General features: G+C 41.8%; 1 protein-coding gene across 5 annotated transcripts in view; it reads right to left on the reverse strand.

Moving 5' to 3' along the window:
- The window catches only part of ACBD5 (acyl-CoA binding domain containing 5), a 31488-nt gene extending 19278 nt beyond the window's left edge, over positions 1-12210 (reverse strand). For 2 of the 5 annotated variants that reach the window (XM_030493690.2, XM_030493515.1), the window contains exons 1-5: positions 11475-11756; positions 10128-10248; positions 8558-8630; positions 4881-4992; positions 4720-4752 (exon numbers count right to left, since the gene is read on the reverse strand). In XM_030493690.2, coding sequence (XP_030349550.1) covers positions 4720-4752; positions 4881-4992; positions 8558-8630; positions 10128-10248; positions 11475-11550 — 415 coding nt within the window. In that variant the 5' untranslated portion in view covers positions 11551-11756. Of the gene's footprint in view, positions 1-4719; positions 4753-4880; positions 4993-8557; positions 8631-10127; positions 10249-11474; positions 11763-11898 lie in introns of those variants that run through there. The other 3 variants (XM_030493600.1, XM_030493876.2, XM_030493783.1) reach the window with 3 other exon arrangements.
- Positions 12211-15236: the final 3026 nt, after the last annotated feature.

Below are 15236 nucleotides of genomic sequence, written 5' to 3' on the forward strand. Positions count from 1 at the left end.
CAGCATGAAAAAGAATAAAGATAGGCTTTGCTTTGCTTTTCATGGAAGAAAGCTTCTCGTAGCTCCCCACCATGTTGAAAAGAAACCAATTTTTCATCTTACATTTTCACATTTGGATACTCTGCTGCTCACCCTGCGGGGATATATTCTCCACTACTCTGTATGACAGAATTGCTGTTGATACCCTCAGGCCTGAGCTATGCTGATGCTCTGCCCTAATTTTCCAACATTGTTAGACAGCACTGACATAAAACCATCAGTTGAAAGTCGAGTCACAAAATAAGCTAGATTTGAGTTGGAAAGTCTGAAGCAGGTATATACTGCAACAGGACAAGCCACAGCTTGTTGAAGACACTGATCTATATCTCCTTGAGACTCTTCACCGACTTTGGCACTTGCTGGCCCAGCCCTTAATCCTACAATAATCCCTTCCTGAGGCCAATGCTGCAGAGAATGTTCTAGATGCTTCTGAAGCTAAGCTATTGAACTACTGAGATATTAACAAAAAGATTTTGTATAGTAAGTTTCACAGTAGCCTCCCTGAATACAAGCTAACAGCTGTAATCAAGATTACAGATAATCATTGGAAACTAGAAGAGGAGAAGTAGTTTAAAGGACAGCTCCTCCTGCCCCATGCTTACCCTGCCTTGATGCCCCTCCTCACTGTGGTGTTGCCACCCGCTTAACGTACCCTACTGAAGCACAGCGATTTCAGACTAGCACGATTTTAGCTTTTTCCCCCCTTCTTACAAAGCATTAAGGAAATTCACAGCCATTGAGTCCCTTAAAAATCCTAGTGAGGAAAGGAGGAGAATGAAGGAAATCAGTTTAGCAAGTATCTTTGAAGTCAGACAGAAGTGTAAAAGTGAGCTTACGAAGCAAACAGAGGGTGTTTCACGGAAGAGGCCCACAAACAAGTAGGAAGAGCGTGCCACCAACTGCTCCTTTACAAAGCAAAGATGTTGAAGAAGAACTGGAGAAGCTCTTTGAGAAAATAAAACTATTTGAAAAGATAAACTAATCATATGCAATCTACAGAAGTACAGTTAGAAAATATATTGTATTTTAAGAGTAAGGGAAGTGTTTCTGCCTGGAAAGTAATAAAGAACAGTCCCCTTTTTCCAAGCGCAGTTCTCCCCTCCAAGCTGACCTATGTCCTGTACTAACTAGTGCCTTTGAAATACAAGTGTTTACATGTATTTGCTTGTTTTAAAAGCACACAAGCCTCAGTGAGTATCCTCTTTTAAACCTAGCTCCCATATCCAACGCAGGAAGGCACTGAGCAAGTTGTTAAATAGCTGTATCCGCCTGCAAGTCAGGCCAAATTCTGCCATCCACACAAGCTGCTACTGAAGCAATGTCCTGTATGGGCTCCTAGTGTCAACATGCTACACCGCCATCAGCACTGCCCAAAGTCTGCCTATGCAGCAATGAGTCACCTTGCTCCAACAGGGCTTCATCTTGTGCAGGACAGCTGGGAGCAAAGTTTTCAGGAGAGAAGCACTCACTAGGATGCCAAAGTTTAAGACTATTATAATGCTGAAACTTCCCGCTGCCTCTGCAGTGCATAACTTATCATTACTGGAAGCAACATAATCCTCACAAAGGTTTACAAAGAGTACTACTACTTAACATAAAGACAAAGGTCATCTTTATTTAGCAGGATTTTAAAACAGATCAAATGCCTTATCACAAAGCAGGAAGAGTACACAGGAAAATTCTACTGAAGAGCTTGTGAACAATTTCCAGATACTTTGCTTAGTTGCTGAGATAACTTAGTGTGGGCCTGTCATGTAGGGATTTTCTTTTTCTGCTTTGAATTTACTCACATTCAGAAAAAAGAAAACATCCACAAAACATTCAGAAGGATGAGCTGGCTCTGAAACTCTTAATGTTTTTCACCCAGTATCAGATCAGTAAGGTGCCAATTCTAGCCCACCTTTGGCTCCTTCAGGTATAACATAACAAGAAAGCTTGAATGCCCATTCTGAAAATTTCAAATTCCCTGAGCAATGGTATTTTGAAGCTTCTTTGTCTTTTTAGCATTGTCTTCAACATGAGATTTCTTGTGAATTTAGTAGCAAGTGCAAAAAGTTGAAAGGTTGCTCTTTTAAAGCATTCCCCCAACTTACTCTTCCAGCAGCTGCAAACAAAAGGGTCCTTCTGCAATACTGCAAGTTACCTATTCTCTTCTGCAGCACTATGATAGCTAAAAGCCCACTTTCTTCTTTGATGTCTAGGATTTTATGTACCTGAAAATAATTTCTCAGTAATTTTCTCTGTAAAGTAGTACTTCATACCTGTCAGGAAGAGACTACTGACTGAACTTTCCGAAGAACCTGAGCTTCTCACACAGCTGCAAGATGAGCCTTCAAAACACTACTCAGGTTATATGGCTTTGAAATACCCCTCAGATTTGCTCAGCCTATTGGAGAGAATTCTCTAGTTTCCTTTCTTTACCAACACATCCAAGCCTGGATATTTGTAACCCATGGATCTGGCAAGTTTCTCCTAGTTGTCTAGCAGATGTTATAAGCCATTGTAACGCTGGCATGTCAGGCTTCAGTGTTCTTTACTAAGGAAAGCCACAACCTCTATTGTATAGAAAGACAGTAGTTCAATGGTTTGTATTCAACATTTTCAATGAAATCACAAGGAGCAGAAATTTAATTTTAAAAGGCTACACTTTTCTGCTGAGGCCAATCTGCTAGAGACGATACACCGGTCATAGCTGATGCACACTAAACTTCCATAGAAACTTTTTGACTAGTTCAAGAACATTGTTGATTTTGAGGAAGTATGCAATTCTTAAACAATTAGATAATGATTTTCATACAGATTAAAATCTGACGGAAGAAGAATGGAAGGTGAACTCAAACCAGAATGGGCCAGAAGGTGGGGGAGTACAGTATGAAGTGAGAGACTCAAGAGAAGGGTCCCAGTTTCCAGAACATACCAATTGCCTGCCCATGAAAAAAACACCTTCCACAACGGAAGCTAAAGAGAGTAGGGGCTTAGAGACAATGGAACAAACAAGACTGGAGAAACTAATGCAACCAAAACATAACAATGTGTTAGTTTTTAACAGTGTTGTTGCCAGTGTCTACACCACCTCAACAGAGACTTGGGCATATTGGTTCTATTCTTCAGCAAGAATTCGGAAGATTGAAGGTACTTATGCTTCCTTACTTCTGTGAAATAGTTTGAGACTTCTACTGTAAACAACAGTAATTATTTCCAGCTCCACTTTTACTTGGAGAACCGGCCAGAGCCCTGAAGAAAGGGTTTCAAAGTCTCAACTGCAATGGTAAAGTTATAACACACAATGGACTTTGTGAAAATTCTGTCTTCATTCATTGTGGCCTAATTAGATGTTGCAGCTTTAAACTGTATGAATGATGACATATCACCAGACTTATTGCAACACTGACAGGACAAGATAGAGCTGAAATTTGCTATTCTGTTTTACTTACACTGCCTTATGGCTAAGCTGCCTTTTTAAAAAAAACAGTATGATAGATTTGTTATTGATACAGGTATTGTTTAACTTCTGTGATTCACTGTTTGCCTAAGTAAGTCACTTTAAAAAGTAGCTTTTGGCACTGTGCCATAGACACCAAGTCCAAGTAGATCCTTATTACACAGATCACCAACCTGAACCTACTGATTGCCTGTCAATCCAGCTGTCAGGCAAGCTCATTAAATCCCAGACATGAAGCATACAGAATTTTAGTTGAGGAAAAAAGTCACACAGCTTTCAAAATGGCCATTTAAAAACTTCTACCATTGCCTTTCCTCAAAAACAATGAAAAACGATGTCTGTTTCTCTGAGACATGATACAAAAACCAAAACCAAAACTATGTTCCTTTAAGGTAGGGTGCATGCTTCATGCAAAATGCAATTTAACCAGCTGACTCCTACTACTTAAGCACATTAAACCAATTAATTTGTGCAATGATTTGTTTTTTAAAAGACTGTTTCAAGTTTTACCCTGTTGCATTTCAACTTTTACCTGTAATTTTAAGCCAGATTTAAACAACCGTAAGCCTTATATTATGACCTTATGAACACATTACCTGTCACATAATAACTATTATCAAAATGTTCTCACAATGGTATTGCTACATAAAAATTACCACACTGATTTTTATGCAGCTATGACACCACTGGGTTTGCCACTCGTCAGAGATTTAAAATGTTTAAATAGATAGCCACTTCATGAACTTGAGCCTCAGAAAACTTAACTTCACAAACCCGTCTTATATTCTTTAATCATGGTTTCTCTAATACATACAAAACCATGGGTTTCAATTATGGATTTCTTTAAATTTCAGATCAGATGGCAGAGCTGGATTACCAACTCTGCATGCAATTTGATAATCCACAGCTACATCAGGATGAAACAGTACACATTAATTGTTCATTTACTGATGGAAAAGCAGAAACTAGATTTGGTTGGAGGAGCTGTTTTAAATACTCTCCTTTTTTGGGGGAGGGGGGTTGGGGAAGAGGCTTCCTTCAGCAGCTTAAAGAGTCTGTAGACAAGGACGAAACATGCAGCTTCCTGGGTCTACCTTGGTTTTGTACCACAAAAGCAAAATAAAACAAACCCCAGCCTAACGAGGTGGCAAGCCCAGAAGTTACGGGTGTTAGGAGGAAGTTACTACAGCACCAAAACAATGGAAGAGATGGACTTACATATAATTTATTATTCCTACCTTCCAAATACTTAGAGACTTTCTCCATTCGAACTGCCATATGGTAAAGAGAATGAACAGAAAGATGCAACATTTAGCTTTAAAATCATTTCCAGAAAACAAGCCCCCAGGAATCTGGAGTTGTGATTAGCAGTAGTAAAAAGGAAGTTATTTGTCCGAACCTGAGGTTAGGTCAGATCCTCTGTTCTTTTTATCTTCTACTATTTCATAGAACGGGCCTATTACTTGTAGTAATTCTTCAACTTTGTCCGTCATTGGCATACTCTCAAGAATCTGCACAAGTCCAAAATATGAAGCATCTTATGAAACAGCATTTCAATGATTCATTCATTTCAACTGATTTTAGAAACTGCTGGTCATTGTAAAACATTTCACTGAGTCACTTACCACATTATGCTGATTTTCTTTTTCACTTTTTTTTTTTTTAATTATTAAAGGAAAACAACATAAAACTAATCTACTATACATGAATCTGAACTAGCTATATTAGCTTTTCTTAGGTGAAGAGAAGATGGGAGAGCTAATGCATTTGCCAACAGAATACAGCAAAACCAGGACGGTACAAAGACTGAAGAGCAAAGCAGAACCAAGAGCAGCAAACTAGAACCAAGTTCTGCTCTTGAAGTCACTTGGACTTACTTTAATAAAAATTCCTTTATTTTAAGTTACAAAACCAATACCTTCAATCATCTGATAGGAATGCAAAATCTTACCTCTCAAGTAGATTAAATAGAAGAGATTTAATAACTAAGTATTGTTTTAAAAGCATACCTTCCAACCCAAACCATTCTATGAGTCTATGATATTAGTGTTCAATTTTAGTTTAAGGGCCTTTCAACCAAGCTTTTTGCCAATAGCTTTGTTCCTCCTTTACCCTCTATTTTTTTTATTATTATTTTTAAAGAGGTAATAACTATAGGAAGAGACTCTGTAGAAGCAAACTAACAGCTACGGTACACCCCCTCCTCCAGAAGAGCACCAAGAAAGCAACAGATGGAGATACAAGTTGCCACAGAACATGCTGCTCAAAAGCACCAAGCATATCACTAAGCAGTAGAAGCAAAAGCTACAGCATTACTTCACAAAGCAGGAGTGCCAGGCAGGCTAGCAGGTAACAAGTCAACACTTGCAAACCAATCCAGGATACCGAGAGACAATAATCCTATCAGTCTGCAGTTTCATTGCTACTTCTGTAATCTATTCAGTGTATAGAATTCATTCCACATTTGTTAGAGAGAAATGCTCTGTGCTCAGACACTGAGCTGGAGACAAACCAGAGCCAGGACAGTTCTGTGATTTTAATTTTATTTTTTTTTTAATAGCATTGAGAGCAACAAGAAACCTATTCTAGAATAACACTTGTATTTGCTAAGTATTTACTTCTACTGTCTGCACTGTAAATTGTTTCATATATGTTATTTCTATGATGCCTGCACATAACTGCTCGTCTGTTCTGAACACACCTCAATATAATCTTGGAGCAACTCTTAGAGCCTTACCACACAGTTTCTGTTAGAGTTTTGTAACCGCTAGCTTTTAGGTGAGCAAGAAAAATAGCAAATACTTCCACAAGCAAAATCAGTTGCTTACTTATATAGCCAACTAGGCATAATATGCAATCTTAAAATTTGAAAGTGCAAAATAAGTTATTACATGTCTTTATTACTGTTTTCTTTGGATGTCAGACAATTCCATATATGAAGACTCTTGTTTTAAATTAAAAACACCATATAGTCTTAACTCTTCTTTATGTCAAGGTATCACTTGTTTCTAATATAAAACAAACTAAGGTATCTGAAATGTAAATAAATTAAACAGTATTGCAATATAAAATTTCAGAAATGCTACTTGGAAGTTAAATTAACCTTAAACAAAACATGTCCGGGCTCTTAGCTAAGACCAAGACATGTTTGGTTATCTCCCACCAGCACCTCAAAACCTCACCTAGACACATTCTTCAACAGCTGCCATTTCCAAGGCTACCGCATGAAGGGAAAAAACTAACCAAAAAACCCCACAAACAAGTTTACAATAAAAAGTATGTTGTGACAGGGTCATCTGATGCATGTATAACCCAAACATGATGTGCAAATGCTAGGGACATGCCCCAAGGGCAGGGGGCGGAATATGGCAGTCTTATACACCGTTAAACACAGTCCTGTGGTATCAATATACAAGTAGGGTTTTGCCCCCTTAGACATGGATACCTATGCAGCAACAGCAGAATACCCACAGTAACACCACAAGGATTAGTGCAGTATGTGCTGATAAAACAACCCAGTGGATCCATTTGAAATGCACTTCCATGGACATTTCAAGTAGAATCAATCGGGTTGGAAAAGCCGAAGCTAGTATTTCAAGTGTGAGAGCTGAAACAGCACCACAGCAGGGTAAACAGATTCCCCAGTTTCAAAGCTGAGTGAGGCAAGAAGCCATTTACTCTTCAACCCCTACACGTGATCTGTACAGAGCCAGAATATTTGTGCTTCATTAGGGTCAAGCGAGTAGACTTTGTCACAGGAGGCTTACTAGAAGGTTTTTTACAACAAACATTGCAGTTTCACTTAGTTTTAGTGTCCTGACCAAATCAATTACTGCATTGAAAAAAACAAGGTTCTCTACTGGAGTATTAATGCATTTTGAGCCTGAGATTTGAAATAAAGTACTAAATCTTGTGGCATGCATTCAGATGGAATTATTAAAATTTAGTGGGATTTTTGACCAAATGAATATTTGGCTTTCTGTGTTTTCTGGAGTTATTTTTCATCTTAAAGCAACTACATTAACACCAGGAGGAACTAAATTATCAAAATTACAGACAGGAAGAAGAACAGTGGTCAGACTCCATCTCCATGCCTAGTAGAAGTTTTTGTTGTATCAATCATTAGACATCTTAAGAGATCAATGTCAAGATAGTGGCCTAGGAGAAAAGCAAGCGTCTTCAGAGTAGAACTGCTCCTTGATGCTAACCTCATTACAATAATACATTACAATGATACTTTTATCTGGATTGACAGTAAACAATCTTTAAACTGGAAAGGCCACTGAAGAAGAGCTTCAGTGAAAAGACTGCAGTGAAGAGTTAGTTAATAAAAGACAGTTACTTCAATTCTGAATGTTTACTTCAGCTAATGCTGCAATTCCTGCTTAATAACTATGACTGTTTGCAAGTTACACATCTATTCCAAGAAAGACAGACCAAATTACTCAGTTGCAATCATATCTATGCATGTATATAATAGTTAGAACTATTATACACAAGGAGTATTTTCACGACAAGTACAGAAAATTCAGGTTGCTGGGTTCTTCTTTAAAAAAAAAAAACAAACCACAAAAAAAAACCCAAAACCTAAAGATTACATATTTGATTATAATCATGCTTCCAGTCACGACAGCGAGACTCTTGCTCCTGAAGTCCTTCTGGAAGGTTGGTTTTTTCCTTCCTAAGATAAGGATCAGTTACCTCTCTCTCAACTCTGAGAACTGAGGCAGTTTGCAATAAATCAGCTTTTCTTTTGTTGTACTTTAACTTCCACTGTTTTCCCCACTGCCTCCTTTACCAAGATTTACCTTTCTTTAGCTGTCATTTAAGCTTCCCATCACCTAGAGCTCTCTTGTTTCTCGGAAAACAACCCAAATTCTACAGCTTTGGAAGGAACTACGTAAGTTTCTTCTCCCTGTGGGCCAGACAGTGTAGTACTGAAATGTAATGGCTCACATAGGGAATAACTTATTTGGAGCTTTGACAGTAGTAGTCAGCAAGATCCCCCTCATGTTCCCTAATTTATTTCTGGAACATTTGTTCTAGAAGATCCCTCCCACTCATTAATAAACTTACCTTCTTCATTTCTTCAACATAGGCTATCATGGCTTCTTCTTTGGACATGTCTCCCAAGGCACTCCAAGCGTCCCTAGGAAAGAAAGCTGCATACATCTCCACTATCTCCAGGGCCTACTGGATTTCTTTTAAGCCTGGCCTTAAGTAGGTCAGTTATGTAATGCCCAAAGTTCCTCTGCTACAAATAAAATGCAACAACAATTCACTTCTTTAAGTCCAAATATATAATTTGTGAGGATAATCATATAGTGGTACATCAGCAGAGAAGCAACAAACTGAACAGCCTGGGGACTGAATAGCTCCTCGCTAACCAACTATCATCTTGTACCTGGTAAGCTGTTAACAAGCCCAGATATGAGACACACACATTCCCCTTCTGATCAACTGGATTTTTTTAAGACTCTCTGATGTAGAAAAAAAGCAGGGACAGACACTTCAGCCAGCACTTGCAAACAGTTGTCAGCAAGTTAGAACAGTTTAACCACCGTCCCCAGTTACCGCAGTAGCTACTTATGACCTAAAAAATCTCCTGCTCTCCAACTCTGCAACACAGAAAGCTCAAATCCAATTTATCAGTATCGCACAAGGAATATGTCAGAACAGAGACTGGAATAAAACATTTCCATACTCAGTCTTGCACTTGATTCTTGATTTGTCACTCTCTCTCCCTCTTGCCAGAGTATTTGTCCCACTTAGAGCAAAACCCCAAGGTTGGTGGCTCATGTTTCAGGTACAATCAACCACATTCCAGGAAGCTGACTGCCCTAGACCTCTGCAAAGATAGACCCTTTAACCTGACTTGGGGAGAAAGGAAGGAGAGAAAAAAGGGGGGGGGGGGGGGAAGTTGGGGACGTCAAAGGAATCATTTCAGAGATCCCAAGACAAGATGACCATGACCATAAAGGCAGTAATAATACTTGTACTTCAGGGTAAGTCTTTACTAAAATATAATAAGCATTCATATGGCTTTTCAAACAGATCTTAGCAATCTGGTGCATCAGAAGCCTTCCCAGCACAAGGAAAATACGGACAGTGGGAATCCCTACCACTGAGCAGACAAAACAGAAAGACACATAAACCAGACCTCTCCCCAAGAGCTTGAAGCTGTATTAATAGCTGTCAATGAGCACACACTTATTTCAGGCTCACATTATACATGAAAACTTGAGAAGGAAGAATTCCAGACTCATCCACATCACCCTTTCTGCAGAGCACCTACAATTTCATTCTACAACATGGGATAAACACTGCAGAGGTACTGTGATGGCACTTGCCCAAGAAAAACCTGCCCACCTGCAGAACCCAAAGGAATGTTCTCACCTGCAACTCTGAGAAATTATAAGTTACCTGAGCAAGAAAGCTGGAACACAAGACAGAAAATGAGTTCAAGCATCAAAGGTTTTGGACATTCTTTAAGAGATAAACAAACTCACTAAACACTTTCTCCAAGTGCCACTCTTCCAAACATTTCCACTTTAAGCATTAATAAAAACCCCCAAACACACCCCACCCCAAAAAAAAACCCCCACAAACAAACAACACCACAAAACAATAACTCATGAAAAGTTACCATTTATATCTACCAATTGGATCCCAAAATCCAGGTCGTGGAATGTTACAAGGTCCTTGGGTTGCTTGCTTATAAAAGCTATAGAACTTGAGCATCATTTCATTCGTTGGCTGGAATGAACCTAGTGAAGCAATTTTGAAATACAGTTAAATTGTAATCAAGAATATTAACGAGTATTTTACAAGCTTAGTTTTTCTGTGAGAAATTAGCCTGCAGTTTGTTACAGCCCGAGTCACAGCACTACAATTTAAGTCAAAGGAGAATATCTTCATCTACCATGAATCAGCAGCACTGACTTATTTACTTCACAAACAGCAAGTTGCAGATTGACTTTAAGGGACTATAACCTTTAGTGCTCCTAAGGTCAGACTCCACAATTAAAATAAAAAGAGAGTAATAAGTAACATGAAGCACATGTCCTTTCACTCAGTTTAAAGGGACACGTAAACAAAGTATCTTGCAAGTCACTTTCCTGTTACAAACAGAAACTTACTGAAAGACTCCAGAACTTTAAAAAAACCCAACCAAACCAACCAAACACAACAAACCGAAACCACAGCCTTCTGCAGTGTTTTTTATTATTTGGGGTGTTTGACAGCACTTTCAGTAACAGTTCCACCGTATCTTCTTCCCACTTTTTTTCTCTTCTTCCTTTGTGGGACACGCTTTTGTAGAAGATGTAGATACAAAACTGTTACAGTTGGCAGGGAAGATTCATAACCAATCTATTAAATCTAATACTTTGAGCTTCAATTCTACTCATTAGGAGAAATTTACAGTGACCTTTACCTTTGTACCTCAACAAACCCAGTTTTACTTACACTAGAATAATGACGTACCTAACAACCAAATTTTTATTATTACTATTTTTATTACTCTTTCAAAAAGACATGCTGATTGTTTTGCTTTTCCGTTACCTCTCTCAGCAGAGCAGACGCATGGTAACAGCTCTGAAGCCGTCAAACCAACTTGAGGATCTGAGGGAGGCTGAGACCCTTCCCCTGCGCTCCTCGCACCGCACCCCGGGCAGCTGACGGCCCCCCGCCGACAGGCGCCCGCGGGGGAAGGAACTTCTGCCGCGGCCTCGGAAGCCCCGGAGCCGGCGTCTGTTCCGGAGAGGCGGGCGCAGCTCCCAGACCGAGGTTTCCAACTCGCCGCCTGCTGACACGCACCCGGCGGCTGCGCTGCTCCGGCCGAGCCGCCCGACGGGGAGGGCCGCGCGGCCGCCCCTGCCCCGGAGGAAGCAGCAGAGAGGCCTCGCCGCTCCCGGGCCTCGCCCGCCGCGCAGGTGCCGGCCGGGGGGCCAGGCCCCGCGCCGCTGCCCCCGGCTACCCCCGCCGCACGTACCATTTTTGGGCAGGCTCTGGATCACCTTCACGGCCGCCTCGAACCTGGTGGCGTGCACGGAGCCGGTCTCCGCCATGTCCCCGTCCCGTCCCCTCACCGCCCGCCTCCTCCTGCTGCTGCTCGGCCGCCGGGCCGCGTCCGGCGAGGCGGGCTCAGCTCCGCCTTCCTCGTCGCGGCACCTGCAGCCGACTGCACGGGAGAGCGGCTGAGAGGCGCCGGGCCATACGCAACCAGCCCCCGGCGGCAGCGGGGCGGGGCGGGGCGGGACGCCCGGCCCCGGCCGCGCCCGGCCCCCGCCCCGATCCCCCAGCCCTCCCCCTCCGGCAGGCCCGGGCCCGGCCCAACCCGCCCCTCGGACCGGCCTCTCCCCGCGGGCCGAGGGCGGCCCGCAACACCCCCAACGCAACGGACAATCCCTCCCTACCTCCGTCCCGGCTTCAGGCGCTCATGTTATGCCCCCGGCAGCTGCGCCCTTCCCCTCCGCTCGCACCGCCCCGAGGCCGCCATGGGCACGCCGGGAAACGTAGTCCGCCCGCCGCGCCCCTCGGCCGCCCCCCAGGCCCACGCAGGTGTCCCCGCCACCCGCGCCCTCTGTGCCTCCCGCCGCCATCGCAGGGCGCTGTCCCTCCGCCAGCCCCCGGGGGCGGAGGGCAAGGGCTGCAAGAAGCGGCCGGCTGGCCCCGGCGGCCAGGCTGAGGCCGAGGAGAAGCCCCTGGGGCAGCCTGTGTCCATGGGCCCCTCGGAGCTGCTCTGGGCAGTGGCGGTTCAGCCCTGGGGACCGAGGAGCCGTTGGAGTGCCGATCCCAGGGAGCGACTCCCGTGTGGGCTGAGGGAACAGTTCTCTATTTTTTCACTTTTTTCCCTTGTTTCTTTTTTTTTTTCCTGCTTTCTTCTTCTTGCTACCGTTTCTCTTCCCTGCTTGTAATCTATAATTACATTTCAAATCATGCCATATTCCCCCATTCTTTGGACCTCAGTTATCCTCAGGAGATCCCCCACCACCCTGGCAGTCTGCTTTGCTGCTTCCTCTTCTCCTCACAGCCTACTCCTACCCACACCTAGTTCCATGTAATTCACCTAAATTACCACTGCAGCCACGTATTTCTGCAATAGCTTTAATGACTCCTATTTACATTAAAATTTTAGGTGTAAGATTTGAAAAGCCTAGAACCTGGGGAGTAACTATTTCCATGGTATTCGGAGATGAGGGTGAATACCAGCACAGTACCACCAGCTAGCTCAGTAGCTAAATAAATGAATGGCCTTATTCAAAAGCACTGCGCATCCAGCACTCCGCAAAGTCAAACAAAAGTATGCTAAACCAACTGCTTTTGTAGCAAGTGGAATAATTTACCCAGTGAGCACCAGGATGAATTAATAGCCCCTTTGAATAGAATAGAGTACAAAATCTTGGCATTTGAGTCAGTTCATTTATCTAGTACAAAAAATATATTCTAAATTCCTCTGAAGACAGTTGTGTGCTCACAGTATATGCCCTCTTGTGGGAAAGAAAAGCTCCAGAGAGAGAGAATTAGAGCAGCTCAGCCCCTGCTCTGCTGAGCTAGTACATTCCACAAGGTCAGCAGCCAGCTGGCCAGGGGAGAGATTTGCTGGAGAGAAGCTGACACTTCCAGACGTGTTCAAATAGGATTCCCTGCACCGGGCAAACGATGAACCCATGTTATGAACACCATTGCTCCACTCATGTGAACGTTACAGATGAATTTATCTGAATTTTTGAGTGTTGGATTTCTAAAGCTCTTGAGCTTCATACTAAGATCTATCATCTTTTTTATCCACAAAGGTAGGAATGACAGAAGCTCAGATCAAAGGGAAGTGGGTTTTTGAAGATAAGTGGGTCTCTGTATAAATACGAATTATTTGAGCATGTAAGCAGTTAATTGAAAAAAAGTAATAAAAAAATTAAGAACCTTTTGTGGGGCCAGCTGATGTGTAAATTCTATTTATCTGAAAAAATCTATAATGACATTTGCCATTTTGATTGATTTAAGAGAAATGCAGCCTGTGTTTTTATAATGCATGTTCCCAGACACTGGGAGTAGGCTTTAAAAGAGATGCAAATGACAACCTATTTAATGGCTGTGAGCAGAAACAGAAGCTGTCCTCTTTGCACTGAAGATGTGTGAGAATGTAAGATCTGCAGATCCAGAATGAGGCACTTGAAGTAACCCAAAATAATCAGTACCATCGTGCCCTGAGACAAGGATGAAATAGTAAATGAGAGGCAAATTTTGTGCACTGGTGAGCCTGTGAGAACATATAGTGAATGATCAGTTAATTTAACTTTTCATGTATAATAGAAATAGCACTGCTATTAGCTGTCCCTACGTATGCATACATTTTGCATTCTCATTGCAGTGACTTCCATATAGGGTTAACAGTAGTCAAATGTGGAGTACAGGTAATAAAAAAGACCCTCCCATCTGTTGCAGGAATGGATCTGCAGCTTTATCTCAAGCTGAGGATCTAGACACCGTTTGTTAGGGAACAAAATCATATGACGTTTCTCTGTTTTCTGCTGAGTACCTATTGGGAATGACCACATGCTTGTAAAATCTAATTATAATCTATGTGTTGAACTGGGCTGTGTTTCTATTGCTCTACAAGAGCAGTGTCCAAAGCAATCGTAAGTATGACCAACTCTTACTTCTCATACCTTGGTTTTGATCCAACGTATGAGAAGCTGAACATTGGGAACTTTGATAGAAAGACTGACCAGTGATGCCCATCAGTTGAGATGTGAGAAAGGAGAGACCATGGTACTCTGCTACCAGCATGATTTCCAGTGAGTGCAGCGTGTGGCACTTAACGTGTCTGAGCGCTTTGCTGTCCTCACACTTCTCTTCACATGGTGTTTCACAAACTACTTACGGAGAGCCTGTGAACTGCTAATACGAGGCATTCCTGGCAATGCCGAGACACATAAAATCTTGTATAGAAGCATGCTGTAGTAGTCACTGAAGGAGCACAGTTAGGGATGTCTGGAGAAAAGACAGACAAGCGCGATCCTGAGTGTAACCTTGGACCTATCCTTCAGAGATGCATTAGGGATGGTTATCGAGTCTAGTGCTGTTATGGCACAGGATAGTCTATCAAAGTCTGATGGTTTGAGCTACCTTACATTATGTGTAGTGTGTAAACTGCCACTGTCCCTTCATGTTGTTCTCATTTTTATCACAGGTCTGCCTCATTTTTTCTAGTAGTTGTTTCCAGTGCTAAGCTACACCCCAGTCTAGCTTGAAAAGCATCTGCATTTTACTTGAGGGACAAAGAAGTCAGTTAAATTATGCAAGTGAAAAGCAGAAACTGGAACCAATTATGCTTATTGCTCCCTCAAGGGTCTGAATCATAGCAGTGTATTTTACAGAAATATTTTTAAATGGTCCTTAAGAAAGTAGACCATAGTTTCATCTGCATTATGAGCAAGTTCTGTAAGCTACCAGATCCAAGAGCATGTAATTTTAGCAAAGCTTACTTTTTGAAGTATGTAATCCAGTGGGGAGGGAGAATGAATTATTTAAAACCTAATAGTCATAATTATGAAGAACTGAATTAGCATTACAATTTCTAAGTCAAATCTCCATGCTGATGAAGAACAGAAAGATTTTGTCTAAGAGGGTAGAGCTTTTCATAAGGAGTAGTTTTCTACATTGTTTACAGCAGAAAATCTAATGTACCTAATTACATTTACTTTCAGAATTTTTTAATGAAATAATGAAGGATATTTGTGTCAAAATCAAC

This window comes from Strigops habroptila, chromosome 1, assembly GCF_004027225.2.
Source record: "Strigops habroptila isolate Jane chromosome 1, bStrHab1.2.pri, whole genome shotgun sequence".
In the NCBI taxonomy this organism is placed as follows: domain Eukaryota; kingdom Metazoa; phylum Chordata; class Aves; order Psittaciformes; family Psittacidae; genus Strigops; species Strigops habroptila.